The sequence below is a fragment of the Malus sylvestris genome, chromosome 6 (assembly GCF_916048215.2).
Source record: "Malus sylvestris chromosome 6, drMalSylv7.2, whole genome shotgun sequence".
NCBI lineage: Eukaryota > Viridiplantae > Streptophyta > Magnoliopsida > Rosales > Rosaceae > Malus > Malus sylvestris.
Window position 1 is genome coordinate 29,154,287 of NC_062265.1, and position 16,633 is coordinate 29,170,919.

Here is a 16,633-nt window from a genome sequence, read left to right on the forward strand (position 1 = left end):
CTTACAAAGGGCTTATATGCACCATTGTTTCAGCAGCATTGTAGCAATCTCATGCTCAGTTCCCTCGAGCATCCGATTGAGGGGGGATGTAAGAAGGAAGAAATGCAAAACTGTGATCCAAGTGAGGAGGTTATCAATGGTCAGAACAATGCCACTTGTCAAGAGATTAAATAGGTTGTTATATATGTAGTTAGTTGGTTGGAATCTGGTTGGCTTGAAAGGATTGGTTAGGGATATAGTTAGTTGGTATAAGGAGGAGGTTAGTGTTACTTGCTCTGCAAGTCTTGTAGTGGCAGCACCTATATAGGTGATCATTGTCAACCATTATGCATTAATCAAGATAGTGTTTTCAGCTACAAATCTCTCTCTCACCATCTTTGTCTCTCTACGATTCTGCATTTTGGCAATCTTAACAGGACATGATGCTAACATCTATTTTATTCGCACTTTTGTTGGTTATGATCGATGTAGCTATTGAATTTCTCCTCTATTTTTTTAAGCAAAAAAGGGCCATTAATAGTATAAGTATCTTTCTTTTTGGGGTGTGATATACACACACCTCATTTTACTTCTCACACACCTTTTTAATTTTCGGTTGTCAGATTGGATGATTAAAGAAGATCAACGAACAAAAATTATTAAGGGGTGTGTGAGAAGTAAAATAAGATGTGTAGATAGCACACCCCTTCTTTTTGTACAAACTATGAGTACGTGTAACTGTATGTTGGTTATATGAGTTTTTTTTATAAATGACCTTCGATTTGTATATTTATAACTGACTAGATGGTTACCTTTTTTGTATATGAAGACATGCATTTGGTTTCAAATATACCAGTGAGCTTCAGGTACGTTTAATTTAAAAAAAAAAAAAAAACTATAATATTAGTATGTTTGTATATATGTGGTATCTTTGATTTTAAACGTACAAATACCGTTTAAGTACATTTTTTTTAGCATACAATATTATCTACACTAAGGAAGTGGGTGTTTGACTAAGTCTCACACTGATCTAGCAATAATGTGATTTAAAATTTTCTTTTATTTTTCGTTTTTTAACTTATCTTTCTTTGACTTAATTTTGCATAAATGCTAAAAAGACTTTCAAAAATAGAACTCTTTGTCGCCTTATGTTTTTAGAACAACGATTTATAATGTTGGTATATAAATTAATATTAAACTGTGAAGTATTAGAGAGTTCCATTTTACAAGAGTCTCCTTAGTATTTAGCATGCACTAAATGAAATCATATCCTATCCTTGTCTAAATTAAGTACCTTCTTTACTATAGATTAATCCCTGTGATACTGCAGCTGTCTTTTTCCAATGGTACACCTATGGGATAGACAAATGATTTGATCAATTGTTTCAATATCGGATATAGGCTATAGCCTATATTGAAACAAAATACACAGGTACATTTATGATATAAGCTGCCTATAGCCTAAATCTAAGAGGTCTGAGACCGTGAGATTCCAATTTAAAACTTCTTTCAACGTGAAAAGAGAAATACTAATCAACTACTAATCAACCAACAGCTTTCGGTGGTTTAGATTTTGAGTTTGACTGTGTCTAAAAATTTAGGAAAGGTATGCCGTTACTGTTACTGCAGGTACCCAATGTTCTGAACTTATATAAGACTTCCATTGAAAGCACTCAAAACCTAACCCTACGGTCCCTACCTAGACTATCTTCCACAATCTTCTGAACTTCTCTCTCTTAGACTTTTCAACAAAACGCGCCGCCATGGCCCACGGATAACGATAACAAACCCTTCCGGGAGAACGAGAATTTTTTCCGGATTCTCTTTGTGAAGATTTCAGAGATATTTCAATCACATTCATTTATCGTATATCGTACGATCAATTTTTGTTATGTACTGTTTATATTTAATTTTAAATAAAAAAATTTACAATGATTTTTATTCGCACGATATACAATAAACGGATATGATTAGAAGATTCTGAAATCCTCACAAAGAGAATCCGGAAAGGATCCTCATTCCTTTCAGGAAATACCATGAATTAAAAAATATTCCCAACCCAACACATAAAATTCACACTTATGATATATTGGCAATAGCGACGGTCAAAGCGAAATAATAGGTGACAATAGAAGGCTTAGAGCCTTAGACATAAAATACAAAGGCCAATACACGTACGAGACAATATGCCCTCTATCTTTCAACATAAATATGGAATAGCAACAGCTCTGAGAGGATATTTTCTGTGGACTGTTATACCCGTAGATTCAGTCGTATCTAAATCCTCCCCACTTGCTCCACCAGGCAACTCCCAGTCGAACTTGTGCACGATATTTGCCAAGGCAATCTCATTAAGAGTCATGCCAAACTGAATTCCAGGACAGACCCTCCTACCGGCACCAAATGGAATTAACTGAAAGTCATTCCCTTTATAATCTACCTCACTATTCAAGAACCTTTCTGGCTCGAACTCCTCTGGGTTTTCATATAGTTTGGGATCTCTTCCAATTTGCCATGCATTGACCATAACGTGTGTCTTGGCTTTAATTTTGTATCCACCTATTTCCGCATCTTGGGTCGCAATCCTGGGCAATAGTAGTGGAACTGGTGGATGTAAGCGAAGAGTCTCCTTTATCACCGCCTTCAAGTAGTGCATTTCATTCGAATCATCCTCTGTTATGAGTTCTTCCTTTCGGACTATTTCACGTACCTCATTCTGCAACTTTTTCATGACCCTAGGATGCCTAAAAAGCTCAGTCATTGCCCACTCTAGGACTGTAGATGCTGTATGAGTGCCAGCAGTAAACATATCCTGCAACAGTTTATATTATTAATTAAAGTATTACAAATACATATTATTACACGGAGGGAGAATTGTAGTCAGTTTTGACGGAAAAATAGCAGCGGGAAGCACGACAACTTATCCGATTTGATTTACTATTTAACTTATAACAGTATACAATACTAATGTGGTTTATATATCACTGAAGTTTTGGTTTTTCAGCTATTTAATATCTTATCTATGTACTAATCAGTCTGTTTAACTTTCTAACATAAACACAGGGATAGAGAGAGAGAGATGATTACCAAGATGAGAGCTTTTATAGTAACTGTATCAATAGAAAAACCAGGCAAGTTTTCTTTCTGAATTGCAAGCAAAACATCGACAAAATCCGCTTGGTCATCGTCTCCAGTCTTTGGACTCTGATCCATGTGCTCTTGGACCACTTTATCTAAAAAGTCATCAAACTTCTTAGCCACCTTGTCGAACTTGGCTTCCAAACCGTTGACACGGCTCAACCAAGAAAGCCATGGGATATAGTCACCAATTTTAGTAGTTCCCAATAACTCAAAGAACTCCCGCAAAAGTCCCTCAAACTTCATCCCACCTTCACCACTGTACTTCCTCCCCAGAGCCACTCTAGATACAACATCATTGGTAAGCCTCAGAAACATTTCGCTTAAATTCAAAACTGATGATGATGATTTCATTATGTCGCTGATCATGGATTTGGTTTCCTCTTCTCTCACAAAGCGAAAAGAGCGAACCCTCTTGTTGCTCAAAAGATGTATGACACATATACTTTTCACCTTCCTCCAATGCTCACCATACGGAGCAGATGCAACGTCTTTACAGTTGTAGAGAAGCTTCTCAAAGTTGGTGGACTTGGGTCGATCAGAAAATGTGTGGTCATGGGTTTTCATGATCTCCTGAGCTGCCTGAGCCGAAGAGACAACAAGGACCGGGACACGTCCGAAGTGAAGAAGCATGAGAGGGCCATGGCGTTGAGATAATTTGTGCAGTGAGCGATGAGGGTCCAAGCCTATTTGGTGAAAGTTTCCGATGATAGGGAGCTTCGGTGGAGAAGGTGGTGATGAGGTTTTGTTGGTGGTTGTGGTGGAGGAGTACCATCTGTATATGAGGATGATGAAAATGGCCAGCAGTGTGAAGGCCAAAGGTTGCAAAAAGGAGGAGGTTTCATTCTCCAGCATCATAGTCCTATTTGGGAGAAGAAAATTTATGGCCAATAGTGTGGGTGTGTTTGCTGCGCTTGTGTGTTTATATAAGGTATAGATCATCCATGATTTCACAAGCTTACATATATATCAAAGAGTGCTGATGTACTACCTCGCGAGTAACTTAAATACAGCACTAATTAAAGATGAAGATGCCACATCATGACTATAGTTTGTTATTAGTTGTTATAAGTTTGTTACATTTGTAATTAGTCTTAATTAGTTGACAGTCAATAGCCAAAAGCTATATATATATGTGATTGTATTATTCATTTATCAATTAATGAGAAAATACAGTTTTTCTTCACCTCTAAGAAAACTCTCTCCAAGAACTCTGAGTTTCTATACTATTCACTCATCTAGATCTACTTTAAATATTTTTTCATGATTTATGAGTGATGACAAATAGACAAACAAAATGTAGTTAATAAACAATGAAATATTCACAACAATAACTAGCCACTTAATACTACAGTCTTGTGGTATTTCTCTTCACTTGGAAGTGAGAGGTTTTAGGTTTGAATCTCGTAGATGGCGAATTCGATACCAAATTAAGCTGTCCATTGTGTGGCTTAGCCGAACTCACCTCCCCTTAGTGTAAAAATATCGATGTACTAAAAAAAATTACTCTAAACAATTTCTGATTTGAGTGAAATTGTACAAAAATGATTGACGAATGATTACCTAAAAACTCAATGGTTTGGATCACTGGATATATTTTGAGCTGGACCAACCAAGTACATTATTAGAGCAATTTGGAGCCACATAAGAGTTTGTGGACTCAATGAGTTCGTTTCTTTTGTTTATCTTTCAGCATGTGAACTTAAAGAGATTCTAGACAGCATAAAGGTCTTACCAGTTACCAGTCCCACCATACTCGGAGGTGCCTTCGGTTTCTTCTCTGCTCAGTGAAACGGACACACGATTTTTAACTTGTTCTCTTTTTTCTTCAGAGGATGTGTATGGTTGACTAGTTAAATTTTCTTGTGGAGAAAGACAAGAAACTTTTGAAGTGCTTTAGGAAAGTAGAGCGTTTAACTTTTGATTTTGAAGTTTAGTAGCTCAATGGAGTTGCAAGAAAAAACAAAATCCAATCTAACACCAAGTTCTATTGACAAACGTTTTATATGAGGATGACAATCTAATTTCGTACAAGATTATTCCTACAAATGAATATAAACATTTTAGATACCTTATGACACGCCCCGATCCCGATATTCCCCAAAATTCTAAGATAGGCATATGCTGGCCAACACCCGAGGTGACGAAAGTCATTTATTGAGTGCAAATGCGGAAAACAAGGAATAGATAAAACTTATAATTGTAAAAGAATAAGGAATATGTATTTAAAGAACGTGTTCAGAGCATACGACTAATTAGAACATCGAAAGAAATAATATAAAATTGAATGAAACAAAAGATGGATCCTACATTGAGAGGACTCAAAGATACCGATGCGAAAGTGCCTGGATGCCGGGATCGTATGCCTCGATTCTAAGTCCTGAAGGGGGCGCAAAACAAATATGAGTGGACCAAGTTGATATAGATATAATAAAACAGTTATCAACATACTAACCCCCAGGTTTTATGAAAACACATATATCATGATAAACATAGGTTTTCCGAAACCTAGCATGCCGTGCAATATCTCAAATCATAACTTTTATATATAATAATCACTAGTGAATTGTCCGATAACCCCCATGCCCTATGCCAGCTCCCCGTCTTTGAGCAGACAATCAGAGGAAAATACACTTCAGGCCTCATGCCGGCTCCCCGTCCCTGTACTAAATAGCCAGAGGAAACACACTCCAGGCCCTATGCCAACCCCAAACCGTCGCCCGAGACGGACTGGAATCCATCCCTACATCCCGTAACGGAAATGACCACTAGGTAAATACAAAACCATTGAACATATATATATTGAAAAACATCTTCATAGTATAAAGTCATTCATCATCTATACTATAAAGAAGTGTTTGAAACATGTTCTAAATATCATATTGTCATCCATCAGATATTCTATAAGAACACGGGTTATAGGAAAAATAGTAATAATTCAAATTAGCCTCAATAAGCATGTTACCTCAAAACGTTTCATAGAACATAATCATCAAATCATGTTTTTCATATATGCATTTCTACTATCAAAACATGTATTTTTAGAAGGGATCCACTCATAGATACTTAGCCGCCAAAGAGCCACGCAAACTAGCAACCACGAAAACGTCACAAATATTGCCCCTAAGCACATAAAGGGTCCAATTAATAAAACTATATAATAGCAATTGAATTTGGGAAAACAGATGTCGGAAACGAATTCAGAAAGTCGAATTACCCTAAGAAGTATCCCTGTTAGATTTCGTAAAAGCCAATAGAATATTCCCTGACGGAATATTCTTTGATGGAATATTCCCTAACGAAATATTCCACAAAATGATTTGAGCCGGCTAGAGTTTAGGGTTGATAAGGTTAAAGGGTTTAGGCTTAGAGCTTTAGGATCTAGGATTGGACTTAGGGGTTTAGGGTTTTACATAAGGCCCAAAGGCCTTGGTTTAAATAAATACAATAAAAACAATTTAAAATAAAGGGGTTTGGGTTTAAACGGGCCTAAGCCCTGGGTTTGGCACGGCCCAAAGGGCCTGGGTAAAATGGTTGGGTAACCCTGCCCAAAGGCCTGGGTTGAGGGTGGTTTTCAGGCCACCCTTCGGCCGGTTTGGTGGTTGATTTTTCACGGCTCATAATTTCTTCGTTACTTATTCAAATCAAGTGATCCAAACATGAAAGTTGTAGTACTCGACGAGATGAAGAGATTGATACCCTGCACGCCGGCCACATCGCCGTGGTTTGGCCGGAAAATTCCTCGAAAGGGGAGGTGCTCGTCGGAAAACTGGGTTTTGGCTGAAGGTTTTGGGAATTTTCAAAGCTTCGTAACTTCTTCGTTACTTAACCAAATTGAGTTATTCAAAAGCCATAATGTAGCTAGAAATGTGGAGAAAAGAATCATACCAAGTGGGGACCGAGTGGTAGCCGGATTTGACCGGAAAATGGCCTGAAATATGGCCAAACGACCACGGTTTATCGCTGGAATCTGGGTTTAGCTCCTCCTAGGTGTTTCTTCGTAATTTGACGTCCAGAACATATCAATGTGGTTAGAAACGAAACATGGGAACCAAAGGGGAAAGTTTAAAAGGTCTTGGAAGCTCACCTACAACGAAGCAAGTCGGGGAGACAATGAACAGTGGCTCCGCCACTATCAAGCTTCAGGGTCATCAGTCTGAGCTTCGTGGTAACAAGGTCCAGATGGTGGTGAGTGGTTGCTGTCTGGGTGTACATGTGTTTGTGTGTGTGTGTGGAGCTCGGGCAGAAGGAAGGAGAGAGTGCAGAGAGAGTCGAGAGAAGAAAGAAGGAAAGAGAGAAGGAGAGAAAGAGTGAGACCGAGAGAGAACGATGGAAGGCTTGGAACCGGGGACAACAAACAAAAATGGGCCCCTTGGCACACTTATTAAGATCCAAAAACAATTTTAAAAATAAGATAAACTCAAACTTAATGAAAATACAATTTAAATTAGAGGTGAATGTAACACTTTAACCATGTAAATCTTCACAAGAACACAAAATGGGAAAACAAAAGTTCTACTAGAACCTTGGTATTGCCATAACTACAAGGGGAGCTTTTCGATGGATGACAAGACCGGTGCATTCTACCATGCTTAAATCTTTTGCTCTTGCTCCGTCGGGCAATGTCCAGTCAAATTTGTGCACAAGATTTGCTAACACAATCTCATTGGTGGCCATGGCAAACAAGGATCCAGGGCAACCCCTTCTTCCAGCTCCAAATGGGATTAATTCGAAGTCATTCCCCTTGAAATCCACTGAAGAATTCAGAAACCTATCTGGTTTAAACTGTAAACTTTATGTGGTTATATAATTAAAACACAAACGAAGGAATTTTAGCTGACCTGATCATGAAGCGATAGCCATTGGAGATCAAACGGAGAAGATGAAGGATGCGGCAACACCAAAGTCTTCTACAAAGCACCTAGCCGGATACAACTACTTTATGGGAAGTGTTTGTTGTGTCACTAGGGTTTGCAGGGACCTTAGTATTTATACTGGCTAAGGCATTAAGGTTCCATCCATAAAGGAATCCCAAATCCCACTTTTTAGCCTATCAGTTAGGTATCATAATCACATAAAATCAAGGACTCCATCAATTTTACTTATATTGCAAGACACCTAATATAAGATTGATATCTTTAGGAAATAAATCACAATATCTACATTAATCTCCAATATTACATTCCTATTATATGTTGTAGACCATTTAAGGTTGATTTACATCGGAATAAATCCAACATTCTCCCACTGGTCTACACATATAATATTTATGTTTATACTTGAAATTGGAGATTAATGTCACTTTAATGGCCATGTAGTTGTGATAACATCCTATCCTTGATACAAGTTTCTGTCAAATAAGTCTTTCAACATGGAACTAACAAGGTTGTAAGGTTGACACAACCAAAAACCTTCATAATCACACATGCTAAAATCCTCATCCACATGAAACACCGTCAAATTATGATTGCAAAGATGAACTTTAATTACCTGAATGTGTCTCAACTTTTATCATCTCAGGTCCTCTTTAATGCAAACTTCTACTGCAGTTGCAAACAAAAACTTCATAAAACACAATTAATTCAACACCTACGAGCAAGATGAATTAACATGTTTTTTACACTAGTTCATATACCATATTAGTTACTTTCGTGAGAAAAATTTTCAACACTTATGAGCAAGATGAAAAAACTCTTACAACTAATACAACATATAAATCATGTCATGCCATTTTAAGTCGAACCAAAAGAATTAATCCACACTTACGAGCAAGTAGACTAACCATTCCTTTATGACTTAAAATGCAATTTGCTTAACTGGATATCAGATATATCGTCATCTGATAATTGACCAACACATAAACATGTGACTACATGAATCCAACCGGAGATTAAACTGAATAAATGGATTCAATCAACCATACATACCTTATAGGTCATCTGCAAATGTAAGGCATTAATTACATGAAACTCAAGCTCCCACTGATTTGCAACATCGTCACTTAATTTGCAAACACTACTTAAAACATACTTTTGAAATATGCTTGTGGGAACACCCTTACTTAGTCAATGAATGCATATCACTACAAAATTGTCTTTCTTTAACCTTTCCTTAACACCTTAAAAAACATAATCTTAATGAAAGGTAAAACTAAGAGATTCACCGTTGTTTATACAAAACCATGCATTTCACAACCATCTATTTGCATTAATAATTCCATATTTGTGCTAAGTCCCCACGACCCTCAAAATTCTTTTCTAAAGATTAACAAATAATCAATTAAGGCATCCAAATGATTGCAAGTAAAAATATACACATACACCAAGTACTCATTCTGCAACTTAAACATATTATTGTCATTCGAGTCATGGCATAATTCTAATTTCATCAACCAAAACACATATTCCTGGAAGATAGAATAAAACTTTATGCAAGTCCACTTAATGCTCAAAACTTTAGAACAACTCCCACTAAACTTTTAGAGTTTATACACTTATTGCAAATAAGTTAATGAGTGTGAAGCCCAATTTTCTTTCACTAATTCTCCCACTTGGGCAAACACTTATTCATATATTCTTTCAAGGATTTACCTAAACAAATTTGCTTCATATTTTAGACATAATATCACAACCAACATAAAGTTATCAAAAAGAATTTCAGCAATGAGTTACACTTACTCTAGAATTTATCATAATTAATTTACAAGCTTAATTGCTACCAAAATTTTACAGATCAAAATAGACATACTAATCTTCATAAATTAAAAATATAGGGCCGTTTTAGGTCAAACTAATTGTCTAAAGTGACGTCTCGAAAGACAAAAACAATCTGCCAGCAAAACTGTCTGTACGAGTATGGGTTACTAGTAAATTCACCATAATTACACTACATGGCAAAACTTTACGAAAATTTGCAGACACATAGTAGACATATATATGTTGAACATATCAAAAATTCAGGTCGTTTGGTGATCATTAGACGTATCATTCACTCAATTTAAATCAAGACATGCAATCTGCCAGAAACAATCATGTGCATCTATCATGAATTTATACATCCATAACAATTCAATTTCATATCATTTCAATTTTGATGTCCAAGGGAAACTCTAGTAGTCAAATTTCATCATCTAAAACGACATCATACTTCAAATTGAAAAGATTTACAAGCATAAGACTTAAATAATGTGTACCTTAGCAATCCTTGATTAACCTTCATGGGTCCAATACTTTGCACCAACAAGTCTCATGAAGAGACACAAAATACGTAATGATGCAACCGATTTCCATGCCTTAAAACCACAACCTATTATGGGGCTCATAGTGGGATTTTGTAACTGATGGCATGGAACTTTATCCCCAATAAACTTCATGAAACTAGATTAATTTACACCTACGGGCAAGCAAATTAATTAGTTTCTAGTACTGAATTATATGTCACAAGAGTTACCTTCATAAAAAAAACTTCAACACCTACGGGCAAGATGAAGTTTTCACAAACTCCTGTGAAATAAAACTCATACTATGCCATCTTAATTAAAACAAAGGAAACGATCCACACCTACGGGCAAGAAGATTATCCCTTTTATTCTAATTAAGATGCAATGTTGATCAAAATAACTTAAAACCATAGTCCCAACATCAACTAAGCCGCTACGGCTTGCTTAGTTGACAAGACATTGATCATCTCCAGCCTTCATGACTCCCTTCGATATCCAATTAATCTCAAAAAACCTGACAACATACTTGAAAGGAGATTAATCACATATAGATCAAGTTGTATAAGAGCTATAATATCAATCTTCCACCACAAGGATATCAACACGTATGAGAAAACATGATGGAGCTAATAGATTCAAAATGGAAACACTTTAAACAATATAGTCGCTTTTAATTCAAAAGCCAAATTGTGATATCACTTAAATGCTCTCTTAAGTCAAACGGGTTCCTTTCCTTTTGTACCTTTATTTTTGTAGTACAAGACTCCTAAAACATTAGCATCAAAATCGTGCATTAGCCTTGTAAATACCAAATTAAGTAAAGGAACAACCAAAAAATCTTTTCTTCCAAAAGAAAAAAAAAAACTCCAATACATGCCATACATTAGCCTTGAATAATTTCTTTTCTTCTCCCCTTATGGCACATAAAATTGACTTATCAAAACATTGTTTAAATTCTTTAGGCATGGGAAAAACTAATAAACTATATACAAGTTTGAAGACTTATGCTTATCAATTTAGTCACATGCTCTGAATGAAATACATACCTTATGCCTTCATATGTTCACCACTTCTTTATAAACATATTTATAATCACATGACCAACCACAATTCTCAAATAAATAGTTAAAATACAAATGAGAATTGTCACATAATTACTACAAACCTTATTCACTTGTATTATACCCTTATTCTTGTCATTGGATGCTTTCTGTCATTCTCAGTCAATCCATAAGTTATGCATTAGTCATGTACAATTAAATGACTATACTGAGATAGGAAAGCAAAATTGTAGACAAAACTAATTTGATTAGTCATGCAAATTCCGCATGGAGTTAATATCATTATAAACCGTACTTGAATTAATCCCCCATCATGCTTAGTATACTGCATTACTAATCAACACATTTGTGTTAGGACAACCCAATCCCTTTAATAAAACATGCCATATGTCCATTTTAGTTATTACCCATGAAAAACAGAGCAATAGACTTACTCTTGTACTAATGCCGAAACACCCAGACTATTTGTACAAAATATAGTCTCAAACAATAAAATAATTTATGCATTTTTACATATGCTTCTCCGCATGTTTACCATATACATACCATTTAGATACTGGTGTCATGATAATTTTACACATGCAATGTGAACTTCTAGATACATAATTGGCTTTAGAAAATTACGTATACTTAGCTTGATCAAACAATTGATGGCACTTATGCAATTGCAATTCATGGCAAACAATATTAGTCCTTATTCAAATGGATAACAAATGCAATAAAGATTTGGAGTTTAAGAAGTAATTCCAAAAAACCTTATAAGGTATGTAATTATATTTTGAGGGGTGCTTAGTGTCCCCTTGTTGCCTTTCCACCCTGGAAGCAGTGACTGGAGCTGCTTGGACCAGCCAATAGGCTCACTCATGCATATTACTAACAAAAAACCACGAACAAGCAAGATATATATGCACTTTTATATGCATGCATCTTGGCATATCTTAAAAATCTACTTTTCCCTCGTTCTGTATGCCACTTATATGCAGAATTAATCATGTTCAAAACATATATTTTCTCTTTGTTTTGATAACCAAGTTTAAAACTTAATAGTCAAAACTAACCATATGCATGATCAACTAATTAATTCGCAATTGACACATATAATGATCAATATTGTTTGCTTTGATAGGAGACTTTACCGAGCTTGTTGACTTGAGATGCTTCATAGTCTTCCTTGGCAAGATTAGTACAGAAGTACATATTTCTATATGCTTACAAAATTGACAACAACGTTAGCCAAAAAGTTGTATCTACCACTAAATCAATTCAACCAAAACATTGGCATGAATATCGAAAGAAAGCTTAAAGCATGCCATATTCTTCCAGTCATAATTAATTCAGTAAAGATGAGCAAAGCAAACTGTTCCAATCTTTCTTTATGAGAACTGAATACAAGAAAGGAAGCTTGAAGTGCTTGAAAACCTACCATTCAACAATTATTAGTTTACCAATTTATGAGTGATATATCTCAAAATTCTCCAGTGCAAGGTTAGAACCGACCTCCATCAGGATCTCATATGCGATGCATATATGAACCTCCTTATTTGGCTTTGCTGATCATCTCAAATTCTCCGGTGCATGGTTAGAACAAAATGACTATTTCAATTGAACCAAAACATTAATATGAACATTGAAATAGAAAACGTTAAGCACCATGGTAATTCCAATTATACAATTCCATGAAATAATGAACCAACTATTTTAATCTTCCTTTATTATAGTTAATTCAATATCATCATTTAGTGCTTCAATTAGAAAAGCCCACATTTGGAATTGAAGGGTGGTGGCGGTGGAAGAAAACTTGAACTCAACTGGCACCACTCGCAGAAACAGATTATCCAATTATGTAATTGTTTAATTTAACTGATAATTTCGGTCTCTAAGACCAAATAGGAATTTATGTAAAACATGTGCCGTGCATATCAGACTAATATGCCAAGTATATACAATTATATGCGGAACCGTACTATGCAGTTTTCAAGCAGGTCCAACATGGTGATGTTGCCGAATGCAATCACAATTTGGATTTAAAAAACCGCAGTCCAAAAGAAAAGATATTATATAATCAAACTTCAAACCTAATAGGTTTTAATCATATAATCAGTGGCTCTGATACCACATGTAAACTTTATGTGGTTATATAATTAAAACACAAACGAAGGAATTTTAGCTGACCTGATCATGAAGCGATAGCCATTGGAGATCAAACGGAGAAGATGAAGGATGCGGCAACACCAAAGTCTTCTACAAAGCACCTAGCCGGATACAACTACTTTATGGGAAGTGTTTGTTGTGTCACTAGGGTTTGCAGGGACCTTAGTATTTATACTGGCTAAGGCATTAAGGTTCCATCCATAAAGGAATCCCAAATCCCACTTTTTAGCCTATCAGTTAGGTATCATAATCACATAAAATCAAGGACTCCATCAATTTTACTTATATTGCAAGACACCTAATATAAGATTGATATCTTTAGGAAATAAATCACAATATCTACATTAATCTCCAATATTACATTCCTATTATATGTTGTAGACCATTTAAGGTTGATTTACATCGGAATAAATCCAACATAAACTCCTCTGGTTCATCCCACAATGAGGGGTCTCTTCCAATTGTCCAAGCATTGATTATTACCATTGTTCTTGCTGCTACGTCGTAGCCCCTTATTTTAGTTGCTTGTGTAGATTCACGAGGAACTAGTAACGGTATTGGAGGATACAACCGAAGTGTCTCTTTGATCACGGCTTTTAAGTAGGGAGTTTTATCTAAATCACTTTCTGTTATGTCTGGTTTTCCAGTAGCAATTCCCATCAGCTCATTTTGCAGTTTCTCCAACACTCTTGGATGCCTTAAGAGTTCGGTCATTGCCCACTCTAGAACCGTGTAGCTAGTATCAGTTCCGCCACCAAAAATATCCTGCAAGAAACAAGAAAAATATCTTAGTTCACCCAAAATCAATTTGCAATGGATGGAGAGGTAGATTTTACACAGGAAGAGATTTTGGCACTGCCCTTTTGTTCCCGTGCACTCTCCCCTTTTTTCTAGCCTTTTTATTACAACAACGGAGAATCAAGGGACAAAAACAAGGTGATAAGTGCAGAAGGAGAAAAAAAAAAGAATATAAAGTTATGATACAAGTTCTTAAACAATTGAAGTTACGGAGGTTTCTTGCTAGCTAGGAGTTGTGGAGACAGAGAAGAGACTTACCAAGATGATACCTTTGATGCTATCTCTATCAATTGAAAAGCCAGCAGTGTTTTGCTTTTGAATTTCGAGCAGGACATCCACAAGATCCTTCTATCTTCACCTTCAACACTCGAATTATTACCGTAGTTTTCGCCTTTTGTGTCAAGACTACACATATGCTCTTCAACTACAGAATCCAGAAACTCATCAAACTCTCTAGCAACCTTCTCCACTCTTGTGTCTAACCCGTTAACGCGACTAACCCAACCGAGTAGTGGAATAAAATCCCCTACATAAAAACCACCCAACAAGATCATAAACTCCTCAAGCAATTTCTTGAACTTCCTTGCAGCTTCACCTCCACTATACTTTTTCCCGAAAGCCACCCGACAGATCACATCATTAGTAAGTGAAATAAACAATTCACTTAAATTCACAGGCAAAGACGACATAGAAGACTGTTTCACATTCTTAGTCAGCAAGGCTAGTTCTTCTTCTCGTACTGCTCGAAAAGACTGAACCCTTTTGCTCGTTAAAAGCTGCAGCACGCAGATGCTTCTCATATGCCTCCAATACTCACCGTAAGGAGCTGAGGACACACTTTTAGATCCGTAGAGAAGTCTATCGGCAATTGTTGATCTTGGTCTGTTGGCAAAAATGCTATCATTCGTTTTCATGATCTCACGAGCAGCGTCGGCTGATGAAATGATGAGAACTGGTCTCGCGCCAAAATGAAGCACCATGAGCTCGCCATAGAGCTGAGCTAATCGTTGTAGGGATCGGTGAGGGTACGTGCCTAGTTGGTGGAGGTTTCCGAGTATTGGGAGCCTTGGCGGTGAAGGAGGCAAGTGTTTCAGTGAAATTGTAGTGCTCCAAAGCCGTTTGATGATGAAGATTGTGAAAATCAGGAAGGGAAGGACAATTAGAAACAGGTGCAACATAGCTAGTGGTTGCTCACTAACTATGATCTCAATGTCAAATGTTTGATTTTCCTTGTACGATATTTGGTCGTGCTAATCATATTCATATATAGGTCACGAGGACAACACATTGATGGGTGGAAGTTGGTGCGGTCATCTCTGAATTAGTATATACTAGACTTTTACCACACGTATTTATAATCCTTTTTTTGTTGAAATTTTAACGGGAGAGGGAAAATTTGAGTACTATGAAAGCTTCACCTATTGTGTCTTCTCCCTCTATATATAGATGAAATTCTAATGAAAGAGGGACAAATTTTTTTTTTTAGTCAAACGATATATTTGTTAAATTAGATGTTAGATTAGTCGTCGGCGGGATTCGACCCATACCATCATGCAAGGGATCAATATATTTCCACCACTGTGATAAAGAACACTTAAGAATGACAATTTGAGTATTATGAAAGCTTCACATTTTTTGCCTACTCCCTTTATATATATAGATTAAGTTAAAAAAAAAAGGAATAATATAGTGCTGGTCTTCAATACACAAATATTATTTGGTCACATCCATACGAAACGTATCCGGCCTACTATCTCACACCAGCTGGCAGCTATAAGAGTTAATTTGTCAATTAGTGTGTGGTACAGCCACCAGAAAATGTCGTATAAAAAATACAATATGGCTAAAAGTTAGAAATGGAGCCATGTGTGATGGTGATCTTTCGTTTGTGCTTGTGGAAATTTTGGCAGCCACAGAAGTTCCTGCCAGTAGACTTGTTCAATTTAGTATAGAAAATTGCAGGCACTAAGAGTTCCTTATGTGAGTTCATCAAACACTATAAGGTGCAAGAGCTAAGTAAATTGAGTTGTAGGAAAAGTTGGACTTTATTAGGGTTTTAATGTCCGGAAAAAATAAACCATATTAGAGGGAAAAGTCATTAACCTATATCTAAACTACTTATTAATAAAACTATTTTTGTCAATTAAAAGATGGCGAAAATATTATTTAGTCTTTTATCACACAAAAAAATATTGGGCAGTAATGCAATTTCATAGATCTCAATTTCACTGTTTTTTATTGAAGCCTCACTTACAGGCAAGGTATTAAATATCGATGATATCGGAAA

At 36.2% G+C, this 16,633-nt stretch overlaps 2 protein-coding genes across 4 annotated transcripts in view; both read right to left on the reverse strand.

Moving 5' to 3' along the window:
- Positions 1-2,046: 2,046 nt before the first annotated feature.
- The window catches only part of LOC126625783 (cytochrome P450 736A117-like), a 46,355-nt gene continuing 31,768 nt past the window's right edge, over positions 2,047-16,633 (reverse strand). The window contains exons 2-5 of one of the 3 annotated variants that reach the window (XM_050294857.1): positions 7,205-7,888; positions 7,006-7,113; positions 3,067-5,497; positions 2,047-2,791 (exon numbers count right to left, since the gene is read on the reverse strand). In XM_050294857.1, the coding sequence (XP_050150814.1) occupies positions 2,180-2,791; positions 3,067-4,059 (1,605 nt within the window). In that variant the 5' untranslated portion in view covers positions 4,060-5,497; positions 7,006-7,113; positions 7,205-7,888 and the 3' untranslated portion in view covers positions 2,047-2,179. Of the gene's footprint in view, positions 2,792-3,066; positions 5,498-7,005; positions 7,114-7,204; positions 7,903-16,633 lie in introns of those variants that run through there. The other 2 variants (XM_050294856.1, XM_050294854.1) reach the window with 2 other exon arrangements.
- On the reverse strand, positions 13,973-15,649 carry LOC126625785 (cytochrome P450 736A117-like). Its single transcript, XM_050294862.1, has 2 exons — positions 14,605-15,649; positions 13,973-14,313 (listed from the first exon to the last, which is right to left on the reverse strand). The coding sequence occupies exons 1-2, from the start codon at positions 15,522-15,524 to the stop codon at positions 14,271-14,273; spliced, it is 963 nt and encodes a 320-aa protein (XP_050150819.1). The 5' UTR covers positions 15,525-15,649; the 3' UTR covers positions 13,973-14,270.